This window comes from Vulpes lagopus, chromosome 15 (assembly GCF_018345385.1).
Source record: "Vulpes lagopus strain Blue_001 chromosome 15, ASM1834538v1, whole genome shotgun sequence".
NCBI lineage: Eukaryota > Metazoa > Chordata > Mammalia > Carnivora > Canidae > Vulpes > Vulpes lagopus.
Window position 1 is genome coordinate 20,842,930 of NC_054838.1, and position 26,794 is coordinate 20,869,723.

The following is a 26,794-nucleotide window of genomic DNA, read 5'->3' on the forward strand; positions in this document are numbered from 1 at the left end:
TTGCCACTCAAAATTCAGACGTGGTGGGAAGGGCAAAGCCCTAGAATGATCACCTGAAGGCTGAGCGTGTCCAGGAGCTCCCGGATGATCTAAAGAGGTCTAAGCAATCAAGCATCAGAATAGCAGATTAAAAACAATAAACCAAAACAAAAGTAACAGTAAAACCTTTAAACATTCACTGCAGTAGCATAAGGAAGAGGCTAAAACAAGAGAAAATGCTATCAGATTTCATAAATAACAGAAGTAAAACCAGTGAATTACTGAAGTAGTTATCAGTAAAAGTTTATTGTGCACACATCAAAAGGATAACTTGCAAACCAGGGGGAGAACCCAAACCAAAACATGGTATGAGGCCTGCGAGTGTATAAAGCAGCTTGTGTTGTAGGAAAAGGTTTGACTGTTTATTCTTCACAGAGATTGGTTATGATTTTAGAATTTCCTGATAAATTACAGGGAATTGGTCAGTGGTTGCCTGATATCAACCTTGGGAAACCATTCAGGTTTTGCTTAGGATTTCCAAAGGCACAAGTTAGAAATGACCCAGGTTAAGGGAGCCAGGCAAAATAAACATAATTAAACTTTACACGACCAAGCTGGTTTTGTCTCCTTAGACAGAGGCTGAGTCTATAATTGATTTTAACAGTGCCAATGTCCTCACCCCTTTTTCCCCTCTGGAGGAGAGCACAAGCTGAGGGGCAGAGCGATCAGCACAGACACGGGGGTTGTCTCGCTGCTAAGGGAATCCTGAATAAAAGTCTCCTGCCATTTTATGAACCCCTGTGCCTAAGGGAGCTTGAAGAGGGAGGACTAGGAGTGAGATAGTGAGACTGGAGTCAATGGAATGCATGGGATGGCTCGGACACATGCAATAAAAGTGTCAACTTATGCAGGATCATGTGAGATCCTCTGATGGGACAAGAGGTTTGCTGTGAGGCAGAATGCTCCACCTGCCAAGAATGTACTCCACCCCTTGCCCTGGGGAATCTGTCCTTGAGCAGTGATGCAGAGTCTGATAGGTAAGATGGGACAAGTTTTTTATACTCTTTTAGCATCTTCTCACAGGGCAGTGTGTGTGTATAGGCCTGACATAAGGTGGAGTCTAGATTTTCAAAGGCCATCCTCACCTGAATTCAAGAAATTGGTCACATACTGTTTGCTCTGGAGTAGCGGACATTGTAGTCTCCACATTTAGTTGACAGTCATGGTCTATTCATCAATTGTTTCCTTGGCCAAGCATGGGGTCCTCTCTGCTGAGAATCCACATGGATCACAAAAACGTAATAGGAACAATGGACTTTTCTCCAAATTCCCCATCTTTATGGGGAGGCTTGTTTTATATGCTAGCCTAAGGTTCTGTAGAGGTCCAATCAAACAGTCAGGCCATTAGCTATAGCCTGTGAATCAAGTATGTTTACAATCTTCCACATGCCCCACCAAAATGTCCCTATAACGGTTTGGGGCAGAGGCTAGCAAAGGTGTGCACAGATGCTTTATCAATACGGAATACTTAATACAATATCAATACTGAAAACAATATCAATACTGAATACAATATGTTCAGCAGTGGGGGCCATCACAATAGAAGGCTGTAGGGGCCCAGAGACACTTGCCTGTTGTTAGGCTTGTACAAAGGCCTGGATGGTGCCAACGATTCTCTCCTTGACCGAACTCACTCAGGCTCCTCTGAACTCTCTCCTCAACTGGGTCCTGACTTTCAGACTTCTGACATTTCTCTCTGGTCCAGAATCCTGCTGAGTTTTCTGGAAATTCCTGCTGCTGATCTGAACACTCTTCAATACCTTATCACCCTGGCCTGCCCTTTGACCAAACTTCTGTCAGTCATTTTTAGCAATATTTACCTCTTTGGGATTTTCCTAGTAATGTTAGTAATTTTCCATCTACTAATGTCTGACCCTGCTCCTTGGCTACCAATTCCCACTTTTTCTTATTATATTCAGTGTATTTGATAAGGGCCGCAAGGCGGCTATATATTCATTACACAAAATTTGATCTGTTTTCAGAGTCCAGCCTTATAACCTCCAATTCTAGCCTTTATCATCTACACTAAAGGGTGGGGATATTTTCTTCATGTCATCTGCAATAGCATGCTGGCCATGAAGAAGCTCAACATAATATTGCCTATGGTCATGACTTACTTCCATCTCATTTAGGCTAGATGGATTGAGCATATAAAATTTCATTTAATGGCATCTAAGTTTTTCCCTAAGATGCACCAGCCTTCCCCTGCAGGTAGAATTTCCTGACTCTCTCTTCTTCCCCACATCCGTGGGAGCCAGGCTGCTGCCTTCTCTGGGGTGTGGTACAGAGGAGGACCACAGAAGCTGGAGTAGCACCCAGCTGGTACTAATCCTGCCTCCCTCGCTCATTAGCCTTTGGTCCATAGGAGAAAATTATAACACTTTATAAACTTTTTTTTTTTTTTAGTTTATAACCTCTTTTAACCTCCTGATATAAATTTCTCCCTCCTAGGATATTTGTGAAGACTAACCAGGATCATGTTAACATATATATACATGTATTTATACAAATGATTACATGTACATATTCCCATATGTATACATATATGTGTGTATTTGTGCATGTGTATAGATAGACATGTAAAGATATATACATAGATCCCATGCCAGACATTTTCATTTTCTTCCAGCATAGCCAAAATACTCCTCTTTATCTAAAGATCTGCAAATCTTGATTCAAATTTTGTATAGTGGCATAGCCTGCCCTAATTTATAATGCATGCTTCTCAAAGAACAAACCATATCTTCACTATCCTGAGTAGTTCTATCCTTTATTTCATATTCTTTAAGAAGAAGGAGAAAGATGGGAAGAAGGGGGAGAGGGAAGAGGAAGAAGGAAGAAAAGGAGAAGAGGGAGAAGAAGAAGGGGGAAAGAGAGAGGAAAGTGCAGAGGGTGGGCAAATGCAGTGACATACTCAGGTGTTTCACCACAAGATAAAGGACTGAGCAGCAGAAGGCTGTCTCTCATAAGTTCAGTTGAGCCTAGACCTGGCCTCTATAGGACACATCATGAAAATTCATAATGTCTGCAGTAGGGTTCTGGGATCTGAGAAATGAGACATGAGACTTCAACAGAGTCAATTATCATTTTATTAAAGCAAAACCAAACCAAACCAAACCAAGCCAAAATTGTACCTCATCGATACAGCTTATATTTTTTCATCAATAACAGATATTTATTCTTACATATAAAACTCTTAGATAAATGTTTCACACCTAATGAAATTTCGTTTCTCATTGTGACCCTAGGAATTGGGTACAATCTTTGACATCAATTTTTACTTTAGGAAAATGAGACCAAGAGGTTCTAAGTAACTTGTTCAGGTTTACACAGCTTGAAAGTAAAGAGACAGGATTTGACCTCAGAAACTCTGAGCACCAACAATCTATTCTTGGTAAATATTTTACTTATGCACTTCAGCTTTAACTCTATGATACATAAAAGGGTGCCGTTGGTAAAGCAACACACTCTGAAGGATTCAACACCTACTGACAGATTTCTATGTAAGGTCCTATGTCCCATGCACATGGAGAGAATTGATGTTTTCCTTTGTTAATTCTATTAAACAGCAGAGGGAATGAGGGAAAGAAATGTCAAAGGAGGTACAGCAATACTGCTCTGTAGAAGGGATTAGATGTGTTCCCTTTGCAAGTAAACATTCTTTCCTAATAATAAGCAAAACTAATAAGGAAAAAAGCATTCTCTGCTAATGAAAACAAAATATTAGGAAGAAAAAGGCTCAAGCTTTCACTGCATAATAGGGGCATGTAAAAGACTATTGACTTGACTTTTATTCCCCCCAAATTCATATGTCACAGTCTCAGCCCCTAATACTTCAGAATGTGACCTTTCAGAGATAGAGTTTTTACAGGGGCAATTAAAATAATGTGATTAGGGTGGTCCTTGCTCCAATCTGACTGCTGTCCTTAGAAAAACGTAGATTTAGACACAGAAATGCACAGTGGGAAGATGATATGAATAGACACAGAAAGAAGTCAACCATCTACAAGGCAAGGAATAGACAGAGCCCTCAGAAAAAAAAAAAAAAAAAAAACTCTCCTGACACCTTGGTCTTAGACTTCCAGGCTTCAGAACTGTGAGACAAGACATTTCTGTTATTTGAGCCACCCATTCTGTGGTACTTTGTTACAGCAGTCCTAGCAGACTGTTCCAAAAATATTCTAAAATGAAAGATGGAAAAAAGAAGGAAGAGGTGTTCATAATGGTGCAGATGAGCTCAGGTTTAGATAAGCCCCAAGACAAAGGGTGCTACACACAAGTGGATGAGGGGCTAAGAAGGTTCAGGAACTCGGTGGGCACAGGGTGATAGGGCATCGACAGTTCCAAGGATTGAAATACGGATAAGCAGTCTGAGAAAACTGACACTCAGAAAACTTGTAGATGAGTGACCCATGGTTTGTGACATTGAAAAATGAGACAATGCGTGCTTCATAGTCTAGGAAAACCCCAACACGACGGGGAGGAACAGGCATGAAAAGAGTCAAAACCTTGGAATCAGAAGTGGAAGACTCCTCAAAGACCTTATACTCAGATTCATTCTGTAGCCCAATAACCCAGTAACCAAGTTGAGGTTTGAATCTGGAGTAAACATCTAGATGATTTACTTTTGGATTGAAAACAAACCCAGAATCCCCTTTTCTCTTGAGGCTTCTTCCTTTACTGTACACCCCTAGGATCCAGGCAATCTTCCCAGACACATCTACTTCCCAGTAGTACTTCCCTGAGGAGAAATGTTGGCAGCCCAAAACATCAAAAGCAGAGAAATCACATGGAGGTATACTTTTAAGTGGGGAGTTGTGCACAACTGTCACTTGTCTTTTATCTGCAGAAATGGTAATGTTCGAAATAGCATTGACTGGCTTCAACATCACGTCCACTGTAAGAAAAAATGACAGGGTCAGGTGACAGACACAGAGTAGATGTGTCTTGAGACACTGTGAGGTGGAATATTGGGGAGTGACTGGGAGAAACTTATGTTGATGGATCAGAGATGAGTAGAACACTCAAGAACTGTTGTATGCATGTGTGTTTGAGAGGAACACTCAAGAACTGTTGTATGCATGTGTGTTTGAGAGGAACACATGTCGGTGCTAAGACCATGGGACCTGATAGTAACCACAATTTCTAAAAAGGAATCAGAACACAGTGATTAGAACAAACTGTAGCTCCTTCTTACCCCAGTAGCATTGGACATCTGTCAGCTCTGAAATGACAAAAGTTTCAATGATGTTGTTAGAAGCAAAGGAGTAAACACTGATACCTGTCTTTTCACTAGAATGGGGATAGGGAGGGCAGCTCTGTGAGGCTATGAACTCATGAACAAGATGATGAAGCAGACACCTTGACTGTTCCCCCTTAGGTCTGATCACACCTTCAGGAGTTCTACCTCTCCTTCTCAAGTCTACATCTTCTCTTTTATCTTCATCCAGAAACAACATCCTCTCCCCTATTTTGCCCTAATACCATAAGAATTCCACACCCAAAACCTTCCCCTTGACTCTTCTTACCTTTATACACTTGCAACATCCCACTCAGATCTGGAATTAGGAATGTACTCTTCAGTTTCTTGGAAACAATGTTTGGCTTTTTCAAGGTCCAGCTCTCACTCCTAGAGAAGACAAAAATTGATCACCTCACTTCTGACCTTGTGTCTCTACAAGACCACTGTTTCCCTCGCTTTTCACCCCACTGATACACTTAAATTCTCTCCACTGAAGAAGGGGGGAAAAGGGGAGAATCCTGGTGCTGCAAACAGAAGAAAAATGCTCATGCCTACTTTTCCATTTACCCTCCATGTGATCTTCGGAAGGTCTTCACTTCAAAGAGCTTCATATTCTTCCTTCTAAAATGGAATTTTTACCTCTTAAAAATAATAAAACTAGGTGAACTCATGGTGCCTTTAAAAGATATTTGATTCCTCTAAAAAAAAAGTATTTAAGGACAGCTGGGTAGCTTAGTTAGTTAAGCATCTATCTTCTGTTCAAGTCATGATCCCAGGGTTCTGGGATCAAACCCCAAGCCAAGATCCTTGCTCAGCAGGAAGCCTACTTCTCTCTCTGTCTTCTGCTCCCCCTGTTTGTGCTCTCTCTCTCTCTTTCTCACACACACACACACACACACACTGACAAATAAAATCTAAAAAAATTAAAATAAAATTAAAAAGCGTCTGATATATGAAGAAGTCATGGTCATCTTAGTGGTTCCACCACTAAAGATGGATTTCCCAAAAAAAAAAAAAAAAAAAAAAAAAGATGGATTTCCCAGGCACGTGGTCAGTAAAGATGCTCCAGACCCTGGTTACTGAGAGATTTAGGTTATCAAGTACATAGCTCCTGTATTAAAAGTTGAAGGATCTCCAAAGCCTGCTATCCCCAGACATATATCTAGATAATAATATTTAAGGTTACATTCCCTGGGGAAATATTACAAACATCTAGAAAAGGAGATATTATGACAATCAAAAGTTTCGTGTGTTTGGAAAGAACTAGATGCTGCCAGGTGGATAGACAACTTTAGACACAAGAAGACTATATTTTCTACGAGATGCTAAAATGTGTAAGCAAGAAGAGATTAATTATTGGCACCAGGATGAAAGCCACTATTCTTAAAGACTGGAGCTTTTTTTTTTTTTTTGGAAGTCCAAATAAAACCACTAGAAAGATCTTGTTTCTTCTAACATACAGAAGAAAAATAAGTGCAAGAGTGTTATCCTTGTGGAAAATTTGGAGGCCTGGCAGATGGAGGATGGGATCTTCTCTGAAATAAGATAGACACCTATGAAATATGAAAGCAAACTGAGGCAGACATTGAGGTTTGAGTGAAATTATGTTCTTATTGGTCCTAACTCTGTGACTTCCTATCACCAAATTCCATTGAAAACCTCAACTGTGATCAAAATTTTGAAATTATATAATTCCCAAATTCTCCAGCTCTGTGATTTTTTTTATCCTGATTGATCCCAAGATAACTTTGTCTTCACATAAAAAAAGGACCATACCTGGTCTCCCACACATACCTTTTCATGACATTAATCATATCCTGGGGAGAAGAAAGAAAACATGAGTCACATATAGCATTGCCATATTTAGAAAATAAAAATGTCTAGTTAAAATTTAATTCTAGATAAATAACAAATATGCTTTAATTTAAGCATGCCTCCTGCAATGTTTATGATACTTTTCTACTAAAAAATTATTTATTCTTTATCTGAAATTCAAATTTAATTATGCATCCTGTATTTTGTCTGGGAACCCCCCAAGGAGCTATAAGCCATCCTACCTTAAAAAGTTTTATTCACCTTAGACCCCTAACACCTCTTGGTATGAATGTGTTAGATGGTCAGAGTCTGATGATCAGAATATGAAGGACAAAATGTAGAGATAAGACTGAGATCAACCATCCCAAGCACTCATGTGAGGATATTAGAAAGATGCTTTCCAATACTGGGAGATGGGACATATTTAAAAAGAAGATAAGAGACTTGACATAAAAAAATTACATTCAGGAGAAGACCTCATTAATTCATTATGTTTCTATTTGTTCTAGAGACAAATAAAGATGAAACCCATATTTGCAGACATTATTCCAGGCTCTGGAGAGTCAAATATGAGTAATTAATAATAGTAGTTCTCAAAAAGTATACTTTCTTTTGCTGCAGGTACAAGTAAACAAGCACTTCAAACAAATGTTTCTCTGGCTTCCCTCTACTCATTCTACATACCTCCTCTACACTATCTATAGGTAATATCCCTAATTTTTAAGCATGAAATAAGCCTCAGAACCTGAGAAAGTCTAAAACATAACTTACTATTTCCCAAGTATTTACACTCCATTGTCCAAAATGATACCAATATCTGCTCAGTCACTGTCTTAGAGACTAGAAATCTTACTCTGAATTCCGATATTGTATTAAGCCAGTCCAGTCCATAGCCTCAAAATCTTTTAGCCAGCTTTTTATTCCCAGTATAGCCATTATTTGCCTTATTTTTTTTTTTTAACAGAAACCTACCAATATATTTGGTTTCCCTCTCTCCAGCCTAACCACTTTTATACCAACAAATACTTGCCCAGAAGTTGGCTCTACATACTCAGATAAAGTTTTATGCTCTGTATTAGGCTTTTTTGTTGTTAATGTATATGACAAAAACCCAACTAAAAATTGTTTAAATTTAAAAGAAAGAAGAGGGATCCCTGGGTGGCGCAGCGGTTTGGCGCCTGCCTTTGGCCCAGGGCGCGATCCTGGAGACCCGGGATCGAATCCCACATCAGGCTCCCGGTGCATGGAGCCTGCTTCTCCCTCCGCCTGTGTCTCTGCCTCTCTCTCTCTCTCTGTGACTATCATAAATAAATAAAAAAAAAAAATTAAAAAAAAAAAAAAAAAAAAAAAAAAAAAAAAAAAGAAAGAAGAATAAATTCAGGGGCAGGTGTAACTTTAGTCATAGCTAGGTTTTTAAGTGAAAAACTTGTCATCAGAATGTGTTCTCAAAATTCTATTTTCTTCCTGCAATATTGACTCTCTTTTCAGACTCTGTATGATATCAAATTGAATCTCCTGGTTTAAATGATAATCCCTGATATATTACTTGCTGAAAAAGAGAATTTCTCTTTTTAGTCATGATAGTAAAATTCTAAGGCATATAAAAAACTATTGACCTAAATTGGGTCAGATGCATATCTTAAAGTAATTATTGCATCATTGGTAAAATGTAGGAATTTGATATTCTGATTTACCTAGAATTGAGAAACATACATCCCTGCTGCTACTGATTTTATCAACCCTAACCAACTACAATGGGGTGAAGGTAAGGATTGCTTCAACAGATAATTCAAAAGGTTGCTACCAAAAAAAAAAAAAAAGTAATTGAATTGAGATCAAATGTCCCGTGCAACCCATCCCTTCACTCTGACTGCCATCCCCTCACCTTCCTTTTTTCACCAAATTATTCCCCCTCAAAAAAGGCTCAATATAATACAATGTTTACAATAATATTAAACATGGACGACTTACATCACACATAAATTATAATTTAAGATCATTTAAAGCTCTAAACTTAAGATCTGAAAGTGTAGGGACACCTGGATGGCTCAGCGGTTGAGCATCTGCCTTTGGCTCAGGTCGTGATCCTGGAGTCCTGGAATCGAGTCCCACATCGTGCTCCCTGCATGGAGCCGGCTTCTCCCTCTGCCTGTGTCTCTGCCTCTCTCTCTCTCTCTCTCTATCTCTCTCTGTCTCTGTCTCTCATGACTAAATAAATAAAATCTTTTTAAAAAAGATATGAAAGTATAAAACTGTTAGAAAATAAAGGTAAAAATCTTCACAATACTGGATTTGGTAATGATTTCTTTCATATGACACAAAAAAAAAAGCACAAGGAATAAAAGAAAAATAGCTAAGTTGGACCACATCAAAGTTAAAATCTTCTGTGCATCAAAGGACACCAGGAAGAGATTGAAGAGATAATGCATGAAAAGGGATAATATATTCACAAATCATATATTTGATAAGGTGTTAGTATAGAGAACATACAACAAACTCTTACAACTCAACAACAAAAAGCAAACAACCCAATTTGAAAAATAGGGAAATAATTTGAATAGATATTTCTCCAAAGAAGAAATGGCCAATAAACCACATGAAAAGATGCTCAGCATTACTGGTCTACACGTAAGAAATGCAAATCAAAATCACAGGTATTGCACAGTGTAGACTCACCAACAACAAGAAAATCAAATATAAACAGAGATTTGTGTTATTTGACTAAATTTAAGTGAAGATAACGAAAGCTTATTTAGAATTTCTCTCCATTTTTTTGCACTTCCTTTTATAAATTACTAATAATGGCAATTTCTCTTGCTGTTCATACTTTGAATTATCCTGATGACCCTTCAGATGTCAGAAAAGGGGTACTGAGAATCCTGAGAGTCTTTGAATGTCACCGTGAGGAAGAAAGTGTGGGGACCCAGCAGAGAAGGAAATTTTGTCTCTGTGCTTCCCCAGAATCTCATCATGTAGGAACTCCAACCCAAGCCTTACCTGCAGTGTGTCTACTGACGACCCCCATATCTGATGCTCAACGTCTGAGATGAGCTCTCTCAAGTATTGCTTCTGCTGAGCAAACTGGTCTCTGGCCACTATCAAGTTATCCAGCACATTCACTTCATCTTCCTCCAGCTTTTGCAGCACCCTCTTCTCCTCACTGTTCAGGATGGCTCTCATTTCATTAAACCCTTTCAGAATCCTTTCTCTCTCGCTCTGCATATGATTCTTTGGGTATGAGAAGAGAAAGAGGCAGTCAGTGTGTCTGGCCAAGGGCCGACATCATCTGGACCTGGGAAGCAAGACAAGAACTATTTTCCTCAGAGAATTCTCAAAGAGATAGGGAACAGGCAATGAGCAACTACCGAGAAAGCCATTTCCCCACTATTGTCTCTTGAGTTTCTCCCAAAGAAATAGATTAAAGTCTACTTTATCAAGACCCCCTCTGAGGCACAAAGTGATAGCTGGATGAAGTTTGGATTGCAGACATCTGTCCTGTATAATCATGCCACACCATATAGCAAGCCCATCTTCCCACACCTCCTACAAAGGGAACACTAAACTTTTCTCAATGTGTTTTCTGGAAGTATTAGTGGCACAAACTTGATGATGGATATGGGACATGGGATTCATGAGTCATTTTTATTGTTTCTTCCATGCCTTCACTTCCCAATATTTGGTTTCACTCATGATATGTCTACTCTCTAGCACCCAATCCCCAACAGTGAAGGAATGAAATGAAGACTAATTAAGAAGCCCTCAAATTCATTAATTCTGAAGTAACGAAGAGGAAGGGGCATCCTTGTGACTGGACCAAGGTGCTGCCCATTTTCTGTCTCAGAACTCCCTCAGGAAATATCTCTTCCTGCCTTCCAGGAAACTCTCTTCTGTCTGATGTCAGCTTCCAACTCCTCCACTTTTGGATACTCCTTCCTCAGCTTCTTCAGAGCTGCCTGGAGTTTCTCCTGTGAGAAAAGAGTCACCAGAATCAATCTATGAGCTTTCTTAGCACCTGGATAGAGGGAAGAAGTTAGACTCATCTCAGAAGAGACTAGGTTACAGAAATGAAATTGGCGATTAGAATCTAGGATATAGACAAAAATCTGAAGAGGTATTCTGTATCACTGGGTGACACAAGCTACCATCCCTTGGTCAAGAGTAACAGGATTATTATTTTTTTTTTCCTAGAAGAGCTGATACTGCACCAAGGAAGTTCCTTTCATCTCATTGACATATTCCTCACATTCAACCAACCGTGTACCCCCAGAAACCCTGTCTTCAAAGGGGCAATCAGAATTTATCTTGGGAAGCATTTCTCCACTCATCTAACTTCTCTTATTTCTGATCAAGTGAAAGAATGCACAAAAAATTGTTTAAATCCCAGAAGCTGAGCAAAGAGTATGGAAAGAGATTACAGAGCTCAATTCTATGATAACCAAGAGAAGAAAGTAATTTTAAAAGGTGAAGGATTCACTTGAGGTACCATTATGCCCCATTTACCTTCACCCTTGGGCCTACCTGATATTCCTTGATGACCTTCTCTATGAAGAATATTTGATGACCATGGTGCTCCGCAGACTGGGCACAGTGCTGGCAAATGGCCTTCCTATCCTCCTCACAGAAGATCAGGAGTTTTTCTCCATGGTGCTCACAGAGCTTTTGTTTCTGTGGGCTCATGTTCTCCCTGACTTTCTTCACTATGTTTGCCAGTGGCTTATTAGGTCGGAGATTCCAAAACTGGTATTTGCACTGGCACACTGGGCAGTTGCTTCCCTCTCCTTGATGGGTTCCTGACTTCTTGTTCTTTGCAGTGATGCAAGCTTGGCAGAAACTGTGGCCACAGTCCAGGCTCAGAGGCATTGTCAGAAGCTCCAGGCAAATGGGGCAGGTCACATCCTGCTGTATGTTTGCCTGTGCTGGAAAATCCATTGCAGTGTTCCCCTGGCTTCTTCCTGTCCTGACAACTGAGGCCTTTCTTGCTCACAGACTCCTGTAGGGGCAGGAATATTGGTAAGAAAGGCAAAAGTAGAAAGGATACTGATTATGTAGAGATTTAGAACAGGGAAAAATATTAATATACAATACAGAAAGGAAAACAGACAAGAGAAGTAAGTTAATAGCAGAATGAAAATGGCTCTTTGTAATATTTCAAACACTTGACTCTAAGTTTATATCGCATGAGAAACTTCACCGCATCAGGGCAAGCTTGCTAGTTTCTCTTCTTCTGCTGGTAGGACAAATTGAAGCCCTTCCCTGTCTTTACTCTCCTACCCCCAAATACATCCTCCATGTTAAATACACTAAACCCACTGTAACACCTGGTCTTTTGCACTGCTCTCCTCCTAAGCGGAGTGATCCTACCCCTAATATTCGCCTGACTCCCTTTTTAAAAAGTTTTATCAAGTTATATGTATATCAAATGCGCTCATTTTAAGAGTATAATACAATGATTCCAGTAAACTTAGGGAACTGTATTACCAACCCCAAGTCCAATTTTAGAACATTTCCATCACTTGAAAACAAACTGAATGTCATTAGCAGTCTCCCCCATTCTGAGCCTGTTTTTACAGATTTGTCTTTTCTGGTCAATTGATACATTGCTGTAAATTTGCTAAATTTCTTTTATTTACTATATAATATATAACATCTTTCTTTAAATGTCTTATTCTTCCTCCTAAAAAGTAATCTAAGGATAGATCAGGCATGGTTTCGTGCACTGACAGATCCTTGGTATCTAGAGAGGAACATCATACACAGGAACACAAAATGTGATGAATTTATAAAGTTAGAACTCCTCATCCTTCTGTAATTGACTAGATCTTTCTCATTAGCTTTTCATTTTTTCTTTCCATTTATTAGCAGTTCTCTAATAGCTGAAAAATTTACCTCCCAACACATCTGTCACACATGGAGTCTTCCCATGCCCTCAAATTCATTCCCCAAACAGGGAGATAGAAACAGCAAGGGCCACAATAGGCAGATAATTGTATCACTAACAATTTTATAACCAGTTGCAGTTTACAAATGACTTTGACCTATTTACCCCTTATATAAAAATCCTTGAGAAATAGGAGTATATCCTTTCCTCAGATGTATAAATAGAATCAAATGATGTACAGATCATTCTATTTACAGAGATCATTATTTTATAAAGGGTAGAGTTGGTGGACATACAATCCACAGGATCCTCTTTCAGAGTTATCTTTGCACTACAAAGATATTAACAAAGACAAACGGGGGTAAAGGTTGTAAGAACTAGATGGGTATTTATATTTTTAGGGAGGAAAAGAACAGATTCATATACTCAGGATCACACACATGACAGATCTCAAGAAACATAAATTCCATTGAGTCCTCTGTCAGTTGTGGGAGAGAAGACTCAATATAGAACAAAGACCATTGATAGAGAGATAAAGTCTGTCCTGTTTCAAACACATTGGGTGCTATTGCAGGTTGAATTATGTTCCACAAAACATATGTCAAAGTCCTAACCTCTAAAATGTGTAAATGTAACTTCACTTGGAAATTGTGTTTCCAATCCAATTCCATAATATGGATCAAGTTAAAATGAAGTCATTATGATGGGCCTTAATTCAATATGACTATGTCCTCATAAAATGAGGCAATTTGGAGACACAGATGGACATACACACATGGAGAAGGCCATGTGAAGACAAAAGCTGAGATCAGGGTGATGCATCTACAAACCAGGGAACACCAAAGATAGCCAGCAAGCTACCAGAAACTAGCAGAAACCCAGAACAGATCCTCCATCACCACCTGCAGAAAGACCAACCCTACCAACATTTTTGATCTTGTACTCTTAGGCTCCAGAATTGAGAGAAAATAAATTTCATTTAAGCCAACGATTTGTGATTTGTGTTTTTATGGCAGTCCCAGAAAACTAATATAAGTGCATCTGTTTCCTCTATTCATTTATTCTTTATTCTATCATTGAAGAAGTGTTTCACCATTGAAACTCCCTCCACCTAAACCAGACAGACAGACACAGAAACAAAATGTAGGCTCACTTTGGAGATGGTACAAATGTAGGACTTTCTATAGTAGGGTAAGGGCCTACTAGATCCTAAGTTTCCTTTTCTCACTATATCCTGATTGTCTGCACAGAGGCTTTCTGTGTCTGCACAGTTTAGACAAGAAAAATGAAAGTGTCTTCACAATAAGGAGAGAAAGTCCTATGAGGGGGTCCGATAATATCTATAATACTTTCCCTATTCCCTGGATTAGGAACCGTCAGTTGGAAAGTAAGGCTTGTTCTTGGCATCCAGAGACCTGGGAACTCAGAAGTGTTACAATTCCTCTGCATTTCTCTACATCCCTCTTCTACCACCCTTTAGAGTACAGGGTTTAATCTTCTCCCACATAAATGACCCTGCCTCCAAGAGCTCAAGCTCTGAAGTCCAGTTGTTTCAAAGCAGTCATTTTGTCACACAAGGCCATGTCCGTAAGTGACAGGAGGTTAATCCTTGTCTGTCTCTTCAAATTAGATCCCATCCAACTGAATCTCTTACCTGGATTCCAGGAATAGGTTCCCCACCAGTCTCCCTGATACTGTCATTCATCTCATACAATCTGCTCTCATCACTGTTCACACCACCAGCAAGAATGATTCTCCTTTTTTTTTTTTTTTTAGAATCAATCAGTCTTGCCATTTCTCTGCTCAAATACATATCATTCAGCTTGAGTCAGTCTTTATGGTGGTTGAGTTAGGTTCACATTATACATCCCCTCCTATTGCCTCATCCCCCTAGCCCAGCTCCAACTCCTCCCCGATTTAGGCTGGCTACCTTATTTGTTCCTTGATCACTCTGGGCAAAAATCCATCTTAAAGCCATCAATTCCATGAAAACTCAGCTCAAAATCACCTTCTCACACTGATACCTACCCTGAAATCTATTTTAAATTGCTAAAGCCCTTTAGCAGGGCACACCATAGACACCAGGCCCTTTGGCAGGCCTTTTTGTCTATTCGTGCTATTGTTTCTTTGTTTTCATCTTTTCTCATATTGAATTATCCTTTTGCTGTTTATTTACTTTCTCTCCACTCACCCAGAATATAATCTTTTATAGATGCTTAGTATTTATTGAATGTTCAGTGTTAATACAATTTTTTTCATCAGAGCTATATACTTTTGCTCTTGTGAATTTAACCTAAAATGTTTAAAAGTTTTTTTAATTCACTTTCTCCCATCCATTGGACCCTGTACTAGCCCCCTGAGTAAACAATTAATATTCACCAGATATAAACCTTGTCTAGATATAAGACACAGACCAATGACTTCTAAAAAGTAAGAGGAAATTACACATCAAAATATTACATAATATGGAGATCAAATTACAAGGTGTTCAGAGAGATTAAGATGGAGTTCTTTCTGAGAAATTACCAACTCCCTTCCTTAGCTCTGTGTAGGGAAAATGTAGTAAAGGGTTGAGCTAGAAAGCAATGAGAAGGTGTGTCTAAGATGATAGAGGACAAGTTCATTATTTTAATGTATATATATTTTTTATCAGAGCTTGATTTGCCAACATATAGTATAACACCCAGTGCTCATCCCATCAAGTGCCCCCCTCAGTGCCCAACACCTAGTCACCGCATCCCCTCGCCCACCTCCCCTTCCACTACCCCTTGTTCATTTCCCAGAGTTAGGAGTCTCTCATGTTTTGTCAACTTCTCTGTTTTTTCCCACTCATTTTCTCTCCTTTCCCCTATAATCCTTTTCACTATTTTTTATATTCCCTGTATGAGTGAAACCATACAATGATTGTCCTTCTTGTAAAGCAGGAGTGAACAACAGACCATTGTGTAGGTGCTGCTGAGATGGCAGTAAGCCATGCACACTCAGAAAAAAAAAAAAAAAAAAAGCAAATACCATGTGGTTGGAGCTCCAGAGAGACAAGTGACCATGGAGGAGCTGCAAAGATGGACAGCCGTCTAATCATCCAGCCTCTCTCATCAGGCTGGCCAAAAGTCTGGTAATTTATCAGAAAGGTCCTAGAAGCTTCCCAGAAGTTATCAGGACAAGAAGATTAAAAGGATGAATTTCAAGAGCTTCTTCTCCCAGGCACAGCCCTTAAGTTCCCTTTCCCTCTCACAAGTCCAGATAAGGACTCTTGTCTGTGCTGGCTTTCTGCAGGAGCTTGGGCTTTTATGAAGAGGGAAAACAGGGCTCCATTCCATGGGCTTTGCTGGAGGAAAAGAGGAAGAGATTTCCTGTTTCTGGGGGGGAAAGTTATTCTGGCTCACCTTGGCAAGGTAGAAAATTCAAAACTACAGGAAGAAAGAAAATGAGAGTAATTCAACTGGGAGAAATAATGATCCCTCCAAGAAACAAATAAGGCTTTTGATGTTGTTAAACCTCCCTTCTTTATCAGTCATGGTGCCCCCAGACTCAATGCACCTCTCTTTTGCAGAAAACCTACCAGCTGGCTCTTTGGTGAATTTAGAGCAGCTTCAGAACCACAAATTAAACTCATCCAAACACATTCAATATGTTCCTTCCAAACTTCCTGTCCTTTGCCCTCCCAAACTGCCCCACACACACCTTTAGGTTGAAGTAGAGAAGTCTTGATTCAGCGGAGATCAGATGCAGGTATAGGCAAGATTCACTCACCAAGCCAGAAAACTGCTCTCCACAAGAGAGTTTCCCTACAGGAACTGAGTGAGAAATGAAACTTAAAATCTGAGAAGGGGAAATGAAAGAAAGGAAGCAGAGAAGAAACTTACAAAACAATAACTGTGGGAGGGCACCATGGATGCCAGGGAAGGATATGTTCTAGAACCTGCACCAGCTAGGCACCCAATCACTGCATTCTTATTCCTACCCTGGCTTACTCCAGCGAGAATATTTGAGCAAGAAAAAAAAAAAAAAAGTGAAGTACAATGATATAGCCTGATTCAATCCTATAATTATTTGTAGAGCTTATCCTATATTCAAGGCCTAAGCAAGTCATGAAGGATAAAATAATGATCCGGAAAGATTAGATCTGAACTCTTGCAATGCAGACTGTGATGGGAAAGATAATCAGTTATAAATCTCTGTAAATACGAGCAGACATAATGACTGTCAGCAGCCGTTATTGTAAATAGTAAAAATAAAATTTAAAAGTTTCTTCAGTGTGAGCCTAGGGAGAAAAATTTTTCCAAAATGTCATTGAATCTTAGGAGTATACCGGGGAATTACCAGTTTCTGTTTCTTATGCAGGCAGGTCAGAAAAGGAAGGCTTCTAGAAATTAATCATAGTAGAACCAAATCAGTGCCTTGTTACCCAACAACCAGGAGGCAGGTGAGAACATGTAAGTTAATACATGATAGTATTCAAGCACAATCTTTTACTGAGTAACACACCTCCATAATTTTTCCACCTTTCCCCACTTCCTTTGGGAAAAATTTGTCCTTCTTTTACTATCAATCAAAAGCAGGAGTGAAACATCTTCTATTTCCTGCACACACTTTAGTGTTGTGTTATCTATCTTGTCCTTGCTCTGATTACATATTGTAGACAGGGCAACTTCATGGTGGTGGCAGCTCTACCAGAGATCTCTGACTGAGGGAATTGCAGAGCATGGCAAACTTCACACATGAACTGATGTGAGATCTGCAGGGCAACTGAGAAGTCGATGTTTGGTGAAGTAAAGCACAGATATTCTGGTATTGTTTGTAACCCACAGACAGTAAGGTAATTGTGGCTTATAAACTTCTCGAATCTCTTATATCTATGAGGCAGGAACCGAAAAATCATATAGGAGTATACTGAAGTAAGTTTTTCCTAACAATGAAGAAAGTTGTGATGCTTTTCACGTGCAATTATAATAATCTCCATTTTGTATAAATTGCATTCTGAGAGGGCAGCCGGGGTGGCCCAGCGGTTTAGCGCCGCCTTTGGCCCAGGGCCTGATCCTGGAGACCCGGGATTGAGTCCCATGTCAGGCTCCCTGCATGGAGCCTGCTTCTCCCTCTGCCTGTGTCTCTGTCTCTGTCTCTGTCTCTTTCTCTCTCTCTCTCATGAATAAATAAATAAAATCTTTAAAAAAAAAACAAATTGCATTCTGAGAGCTAGCATTTTTTATCACCTTTGCTATCATATAATACTATCATCAAGTACTCCTCCCCCTTGCAGCCCTGCACCAAACAACAGTAAGCTTTATGAAGGCCGAAAGGGAAATTTTCTATGTTGTTCCTTCTTGTTTCAGATATATTACAAAGTGTTGTGTACAGGGAATGATATTTAAATAGACACACATTTATATGGCTATAGATACCACTTAAATTGCATTGAACAAACTGATGATAATCATGGTTTGGTTCTACTGTTGCTTTTGCAGTCAACATAAGTGCTGAGGTGTGTGTGAATTTTGGCATAAACATTTATATCAACGCCTTTGAAGAATGTTACCCAACAATTTTTTCATGTCTTGTCTGTTTTGCTCCTAAAGTTTACTCAGATAATTCTCTCAGTGCCTGTTTTTTAATCGTTCTATACCAGCACATTCTAACCACCTTACTTCCTGTGGCTTGTGGTTTTCTCAGACTGAAAACAGTTAAAATTCACCCAAAGGAAAAAAAAAATTTCACCCAAAGTGGGAGATATTTCATGTAGATTCCTCCTCAATAGGAGATGTAGGAAGTGGAGGGAGACACAAAGCCCTAAGGAGGATTTTTTTATTCCCTGGTCTTTTGGAGCATAGTATACTGGCATTTGGATCACCGCAATATGGTTAGCTCCAGAGGTAGACTTTGGGAGGTAGGAGAAAGCATGGTTCATTCAGATTTCCTACCAGCCCATGTTTCCTGGTACCTGACAAGCTCTGATTTCTTCACTGATTTCTCCCACCTTAAAGCTGATGTTTCAGAGGAGGTTCCCAGGACATCAGTGCCATCCCCTTACCTTCCCACCTTCTTACACTCTCTTAGGTCTCTGATTCCCTCCCACATTTTCCAGATGAATTTTTTGTTATCTTTTCCTAGACAAGCTCAAAAACATCAGGTCATCTATGTAACTGTAATTTTCAAATTATAGATTGATCCAAGGCTTTACAGTCTAAAGCTGCCCTATCTCAACTAACTCAGAAATGCATGAGGGGTCCTGGGATTTGAGTTTTGGAAGAAAGGGAGTTCTTGAGGACTAAAGAGAAGGGATCCTGATTAAAAAGTCAGCTTTTACACCCTGTACTTCCAAACATCTCTCTCTTTACATTCCAAAAACTCTTGCCTCATACAAACTTCTCACAGAAAAGTCTGGAGAGAACCCTTAGGTGTCTGGGGCCCAGGATGTCAGGTCAGATGAGAGATTCAAAAGGAGTGAAAGGATGAATATGGGATTTGTGGGAAGCATGAGAAGGGAAGAAGTATTAGGAATTCATCTCCTACAGAACATGAAAGACTCCTAACTGGGAAACGAACTAGGGGTGGTGGAAGAGGAGGTGGGCAGGGGGTGGGGTGACTGGGTGGTGGGCACTGAGGTGGGCACTTGACGGGATAAGCACTGGGTGATATTCTGTATGTTGACAAATTAAACACCAATAAAAAATAAATTTATTTTTTTAAAAAAAGGAATTCATCTCCTTTGGTCCTATCAATTCACTTACCCTGCCCCTATTTAAGCCCCATAAATGCACACACACAGCCCAAGCCCTGTACTCCCCTCTAATTATCAACAATATTTACAGAGCAAAAATAGACTATCCCAAAGTCACATCTACTGTACATCTCTGCCTTTATCACCACACTCCATACCATCCCTATTCTCCTTTCTGACGCGTGATAATGAAAAATGGGACAACCACTTGGAAAAGCATCTGGCAGTTGTTATGATATAAAATATGCATTAACTCTAAAAACCATAAGCCAGTTTACAGTATTCACTCACAAAAGGGATGATCAGTTGGATTTTTGAAGCGTGGACAGGGAGATCTCATCAAGCCCTGCATGAGCAACCACTGAAGAAACAATTCTGGGAGAACCAGCTTTTCTTAATTACTGAGGACTGCCAGGGTCCTCTGTTCACTGGCAAGAATGAGACAAACCAGGAGAAACCAAGTTTGGCCTAGGACATTGTTGAGAAATCCCACAAAGTACTCTGGACTCTTCCATATTACCATGAATAATAATTGAATAAAGCCAGGAAAATAGATATTTCCAATGAAATAGAATTACTGGAGGATATTAACTTTTTATTAGTATATTCAGTTAAAGAGGCTATATAATTATAAAATAAGACTGAGCAACTCTGAAGGCGATAAGAAAAAACTCTTATAATGCTAAAATGTTTATTTTACAATCAGATAAAATAACTTAAAAATCTAAATATTTAAGCAAGTAATTCAATTAATTAAAACAATGCAAAGGCAACAATTTTGAAAGTAAACTAATATTTTTTTAATAATTTATTTCAAGGTCACAGGTAAAGGGAATCAGAAAAATAACAGATATTCTAAATCACTGCTTATGTGTTAAGAAATAGTAGCAATTATTTAAAATACTCTGTTATTTAATTTTCATCATAACTCATCAAGTAATTTTCATTACTTTTTTTAATAAATGAGAAAGTGCATCTCATAAAATATGGTTTATTTGTTAAGGGCCAGCATACGGCATAACAGAATTATAATAAAAGTCCACCTGTGATACAGAAAAAGAAATCTTGCATGTTATTACTTCTATGTGGGATCTACAACAGCTACAGGAAGTAGAAATTAGGATGGTGGTTGTCAGAGGCTGGAGGGAGGAGGAAATGGAGATACATACACACATACACACACACAAGGTAACCATGGAGAAGTGATGCATATGTTTATTAGCTTGATTGTGGTGATCATTTCACAAGGAACAGGTACTCAACCATTAAGTTGTACATCTTAAATATTTACAATTTTTACATGACAATGATATCTCAAGGCTGATAAGAAACTGAAAGCAGATTTGCCTGAGATGTGTGTGGGGGGAGGGGTGTTTATCAAAAGCAGAACTGGAATAGTCTTGTTGGTGGTGGCAAGGATCTGAAAAATGGGGGAAATTGATGAAAGTGTATAAGCATGTCTGTATTATCTCTTACAAATATAAGTGAAGCTACAGTTATCTTTTATTTTTAAAAGTAGTTGACGCTTTGAGAAATTCTTCTCTGAGGTACAAGTTTTTTTTTTTTTTTTTTTTTAATTTTATTTATTTATTTATGATAGTCACAGAGAGAGAGAGAGAGAGAGGCAGAGACATAGGCAGAGGGAGAAGCAGGCTCCATGCACCGGGAGCCCGACGTGGGATTCGATCCCGGGTCTCCAGGATCGCGCCCTGGGCCAAAGGCAGGCGCCAAACCGCTGCGCCACCCAGGGATCCCTCTTTTAGTTTTGTATCCTCAGCTGAGTTTTGCTTCCAGGTGGCAGATGGCCCAGACAGAAGCATGAATATTCAGAAACCTGTTGCTTTTTCCAGAGGACGAGTTGCAGGGCTCAAGAGAGACAAGTGAAGAGATGAGAGGTTGCAGAATTGGGCAGGGGCCCCCTCATCAAGTCTCCTTTACATTGATAAAGAAAGCACTAGGAATTTCTCTGGGGATTACAAATACACTATTATTTTCAAGAAGAATCAAATGGATGAGCTTCCCAAGATCTGCCTGGCTTTAAGATCATGGCATCTCCTTGTTTCCCTTTCTCTCCTGGAGCAGGGCAGACAGAGATATCATCTGCTGCCCCTGATTACAGAAGTGACCCAGAAGCTGGGCTGTCTAAGGGAGCATTGCCTCATATACTTTGGACACTTATAATTTCATAATTTTACAAACCTTCATTAGCATGATCCTACCAAGTTTTCTGCTACTTCTAGAAGACATTTTTACATTCCTCAAATTATTCATTGTAGCAATGGGGTGACAGGAAGGCAGAGGTCAAAGAGAAATTTTAGAAGATCAATTTCCTCCAGTCTCCATGGATGAGTGATGATATATAGGCATGTGTGTGTGATGAGTGATGAGATATAGGCACATTCACCTTGGAATCCCTTGTGTCATCAAAGGTCATCCAAAGATGAGGCAGGTGGGGATTCTGGAGACAGCCAGGAATGAGAGCAGATACTGTTTAACCAGATAGCCCACTTTTTTTCCCTAGCTCTGAACATAAACATGGGATCCCATCAAGCCCGAAATGAAGATACATTGCAGAGATAATTCCGCTCCAATCTCACTAAAGGAGGAGAGAAGGATTTTCCTCTTCCTTCCTGAGAACTTTCAAGTCACTGCAAAAGGACAGGTGACCAAGCAAGCAAAACCCTTAACTACAGCATTGTTAAGAAATCCCACGATTGTACTTCTCTTACTGTATTACTGTGAATAATAACTTTCTAAAGCTGAGCAAACAGCCCAAGTTGAAATTCAACTTCAATTAAATACCATACTGCAGAAAAATGAAAAAAAAAAATGTAAGACTAGGCAGTTATACAAAACATTTATTAGCTAAAATTTAAAGAAAATTATAATTGTTTAATCAAGTTATTTTATTTCTTTCTTTTTTTTTGACTTAATGTGTGGTTTTATTTCATATTACACACTTATTAACTAAGCAGTTAGTAATCAGATGCCAAAGTTATTTTATTTCTTAACACAAAATAAGGATACTAATGTTGAAAGTAAGCTAATGTGTATTCTTAAAATCATTTATTTTAGTCACACTGAGAGGGAGACAAAAAATGAATAGATACCTACCTACTGGATCCCTGTTTATGTGCTAGAAAACATTCTGTTGGTTAATTTTCACAATTCTACATCAGGTATATTTCTTTTCTTTCTTTCTTTCTTTCTTTCTTTCTTTCTTTCTTTCTTTCTTTCTTTCTTCTCTTTCTTTCTTTCTTTCTTTCTTTCTTTCTTTCTTTTCTTCCTTTCTTTCTTCTTTCTTCTTCTTTTCTCTTTTTTTCAAATAAGAAAACTTAATCCCATAGAATTTCATGAGACACTGACACAGCTTATATTTTTTAGGAGCAAATATTTATGAATAAATAGAGGCACTCAGGGGCACCTGGGTGCTCAGTTAGTTAATAACCTGACTCTTGATTTTAACTCAGGTCATGAACTCAGGTTGTAGAACTGGGCAAGCAGCCCAGTTTCAACCCTCCTTTATATAGTGAAGAGAGCAATGGGAATTTCGCCAGAGGATCAGAAACACTATATATTTGCAAGTACAAGAAGCAAACGGATCAGCCCTCCTAGATCCCTGTGGCTTTAAGATCGTAAAGTGATTGTGAAATTGAGCCCCATTTTGGTCTTGGTACTCCGCGGGAAGTCTACTTGGGAATTTCTCTCTCCCTTTCCTTCTGCCTCTATCCCTGCTCAAACTCTTTCTCTCTTTATCTCAAATAAATAGATCTTTTTTAAAAAATGAAAAAAAAATTGAAACACTTAGATGTTAATATTTAATAAATTTATTTTCTCACAATAATCCTAAGTATGGTGCACTTTTTACATCAAGATGATTTTAAGAAAATAAACACAGCATTTATGTACATTATTCAAGGTTACTTTACAGTGTCCAGACACTCTAGACACAAAACTCTTAATTACTATTTTTGATATATTGTCCTGAACGAAGGGTGTTCAAATGGAGAGAAGGAAGGCAGCAAAGAAAAGATGGTGAGAATGGTGCAGGTAAGCTCAGTGCATCAGCTGCACCCAAGGCAAGAGGCACTACAAAGAAATGAGTAGGGATGTAAGAAGGTTCAAGAGCTTGGCGAGCAGAGTCATGATGGGGTCATTCCATTGCATGGGGCTGAAATATGGAAAAGCTTCCTGAGAAAAGGAAAATGAAAAGAACGTATAGATGAGAAACTCATGGTTTGTGACATTGAAAAATAAGACAATGCCAGCCTCATAGTCTAGGAAAACCTATGGAGAATGACAGGCAGGGTCAGGATTAAGATGAGGAGATCAGAGAAGGAGGACTCCTCAAAAGCATTATAAAGTTGATTCATCACTATTTAATGCAGTGGTCATATTTGGTTGAAACCTAGAGTAACTATGTTGATGATTTTAATCATGTCTAACATGAAATTTCATAATGTATTCTGGGCATTTTCCATCTTATACCGCCAGGATCTACCTCCTAGTAATGTTTCCCCAATCCAATGACCAGGGAGCCAAGGACACCATAACTGCTATTATATGCATTATCTAGTTTCCAATGAAACACATATCTCATTTGTCTTCGATCTGTAGAAATAGCATATGTTGTTATTTTTGGCGTTACCTGGAGTCATATGAGCTGCAGAAAAATTAGGGCTGGGTGAGACATGTGACATAGCTTTATTTGTGACACTGTAAAAGGGACATTAGGAATAATTGGAGTGGGAACTGGGAAGAATTCTATTCTGTTCCTGGGGAGAGGTATAACACTGCAGAAGCAAAATATGTATGTATGTGTTGGAAGGGAAAACACAAGTGTGGGAACATGAGACCTACTAAGAATGAAAAATTCTGAAAGGTGATTAGAACAGTTTAGCTTAATTATACTGATTTCTCCTTCCCTCAGTAGTGCTACATGTGTCAGCTCTCAAATAAAAAATAAATAAAAAATAAAAATAAAAAAAAACAACACTCACACAGTCACCCACTTGCTCCAGGGCTCTTCACCTCTAATCTCTTGTATTATCCCTTTCAGATTAGAAACTCAGAACACTTTCTTTCATTCCTTGAGAAAAGTTTTGGTTTCTTCAGCTCAAGTTCTCACTCCTAAGCATGACAAAAATTGAACCTTACACTTTTGACTCTTTGTTCTTCCAAAATGACTGACTTCCTATTCACCCCATTGAAGAGCTTGAATCCTCCTCCCTGGAGATCCCGAGAAAAAAAAGAGAGCAGACTCCTGACCCTGAATCCAGAAGAAATGTGTTCATGTCCACCTTCCCAGTTAGCCTCTGTGTGACCTTAGAAATGTCTTAACCAAAAAAAAAGAAAAAAAGAAAAAAAATAAATGTCTTAACCTTTCAGAGACACATTTCTTTCTTCCAAAATTAAACCATGAACATCTCCCTCTCTATCTCCTAGAAATTATATGAAATAATGGATATAACAAAACAAAACTATAGTACCTTGAAAAAACTTAATGAGTGAAAAAGTCACTGCATGGATGTCGGTTCCCAGGGCGGATAATCAGAAAGTGAGGTTGCAGAACCTGACTTCTGGGTGTTTGAAACATATCAAGTGTGGGAATATTGTCTGGGAAGGACCAAGATCTTTAAAATCTGCTCCCTAGCAGGAAATCCCTCAGAATAACATCTGAGCTTTCAGGTTCTCTGGAAACATTTGCAGACACTTAGAACAGAAGACATGAACATCAAACTAAAGATGACCAGAATTTCATGTGTTAGGAAAAAGCTTGATACTGTCAGGTAGGTGTGCAAATTTAGATGCTACCTTTCCATTCCGGCTTTTCTAAAGTGTGTGACCAAGATGGACCACTGTGTGTACTAGGGTCAAAATATTCCATGAGATATGAGTCTGTTTTTGGAAATCTAAACAGAGCCACATAGAAGTATCTCTTAAATATAAAGGAGCTGTCTCCAATTCCTAAACCTGTGCTTGACAGGTTTAGAAGACATGACCTTCCCACAAAAAGCCAACACCTATGAAATGTGAGAGCCTGAGTTAGATACAGGCATGGAGGGTGAATAAAATTTATGATGTCACAGGTGTCTGCCACCCCTTAACCCCAGTACTGCTATTGACCCAAACTGTGTGACTTTCCACAGTTCTGTCCCACAGAATCTGGTCCATTCCCAATAGTTTCAGAACACTCAAACCATGATTTGTGAGCAGAAATTTAGCATAAAACTATACCCAAATTGTCCTACCCTGAGATGTTTTATTCCAATTGATCACCATAAAACTCTAATGACTTTAAACTTCTTTTCACTGCACAAAAGAATCATCTCTGATGCCCCACACGTACCTTTCTGTAATGTGGTTCACATCCTAGGAAGAAAAGGGAAGACAGGAGTCAAGAGGCTATAGACTCGGGTATCCCTGGGTGGCTCAGTGGTTTGGCACCTGCCTTTGGCCCAGGGCGCGATCCTGGAGTCCCCGGATCGAGTCCCGCGTCGGGCTCCCTGCATGGAGCCTGCTTCTCCCTCTGCCTGTGTCTCTGCCTCTCTCTCTCTCTCTCTCTCTCTCTCTCTCCCTGTCTATCATGAATAAATAAATCTTAAAAAAAAAAAAAGAGGCTATAGACTCTCCTCACTTACAAAGCTTCCCCACCAACTGCCGTAGTAGGAGTAAAGATGGTCCCAATGTGAGAGCAAATAAGTACAAATAAGACCAGGCTAACCATCCCGAAAACTCATGTGAGGTTGTCAGATTTCCTGGAAGGTAGAAACAGCTTTGAGCCTTGTAGAAGTAAAAGCATGAAGCTCCTACTATCTGGAGATGAGGCATATTTACGTGTTGGGAGCCGCGTGCCAGGAAGGGGTTAATGGATTGAGCAAGGGCTCTCTGTTGACTCTTCCAACCACTGCCAGCCGACCTGTCTCACCCTTATGGTTAAAGGCTTGTGGATCAAGGACACTTACCATTGCTATCTAAGGGCGCATACCTTGGCTATCTATTCTAGGGCGCATACTATCACTATATGTTGTAAAAATACATGTTTGAAGAACTAAGCTTAGGACATCCTGATTAATATACAACCCTGGTCTATAAAAGAGTG

At 39.2% G+C, this 26,794-nt stretch overlaps 1 protein-coding gene across 5 annotated transcripts; it reads right to left on the bottom strand.

Annotated features, from left to right (window-relative positions):
• Positions 1-3,110: 3,110 nt before the first annotated feature.
• Positions 3,111-26,194, bottom strand: TRIM22 (tripartite motif containing 22). Of its 5 annotated transcripts, XM_041730637.1 has the most exons (9): positions 22,807-23,132; positions 16,659-16,771; positions 11,615-12,086; positions 10,966-11,061; positions 10,094-10,324; positions 7,076-7,098; positions 5,568-5,668; positions 5,237-5,263; positions 3,111-4,936 (listed from the first exon to the last, which is right to left on the bottom strand). In XM_041730637.1, the coding sequence occupies exons 3-9, from the start codon at positions 12,023-12,025 to the stop codon at positions 4,341-4,343; spliced, it is 1,485 nt and encodes a 494-aa protein (XP_041586571.1). In that variant the 5' UTR covers positions 12,026-12,086; positions 16,659-16,771; positions 22,807-23,132; the 3' UTR covers positions 3,111-4,340. The 5 variants fall into 5 exon arrangements, with proteins under 5 accessions (XP_041586571.1, XP_041586575.1, XP_041586576.1 ...); XM_041730641.1 differs by lacking the exons at positions 16,659-16,771; positions 22,807-23,132 and adding an exon at positions 26,042-26,194; XM_041730642.1 differs by lacking the exon at positions 5,237-5,263 and having other exon boundaries at positions 22,807-23,137.
• Positions 26,195-26,794: the final 600 nt, after the last annotated feature.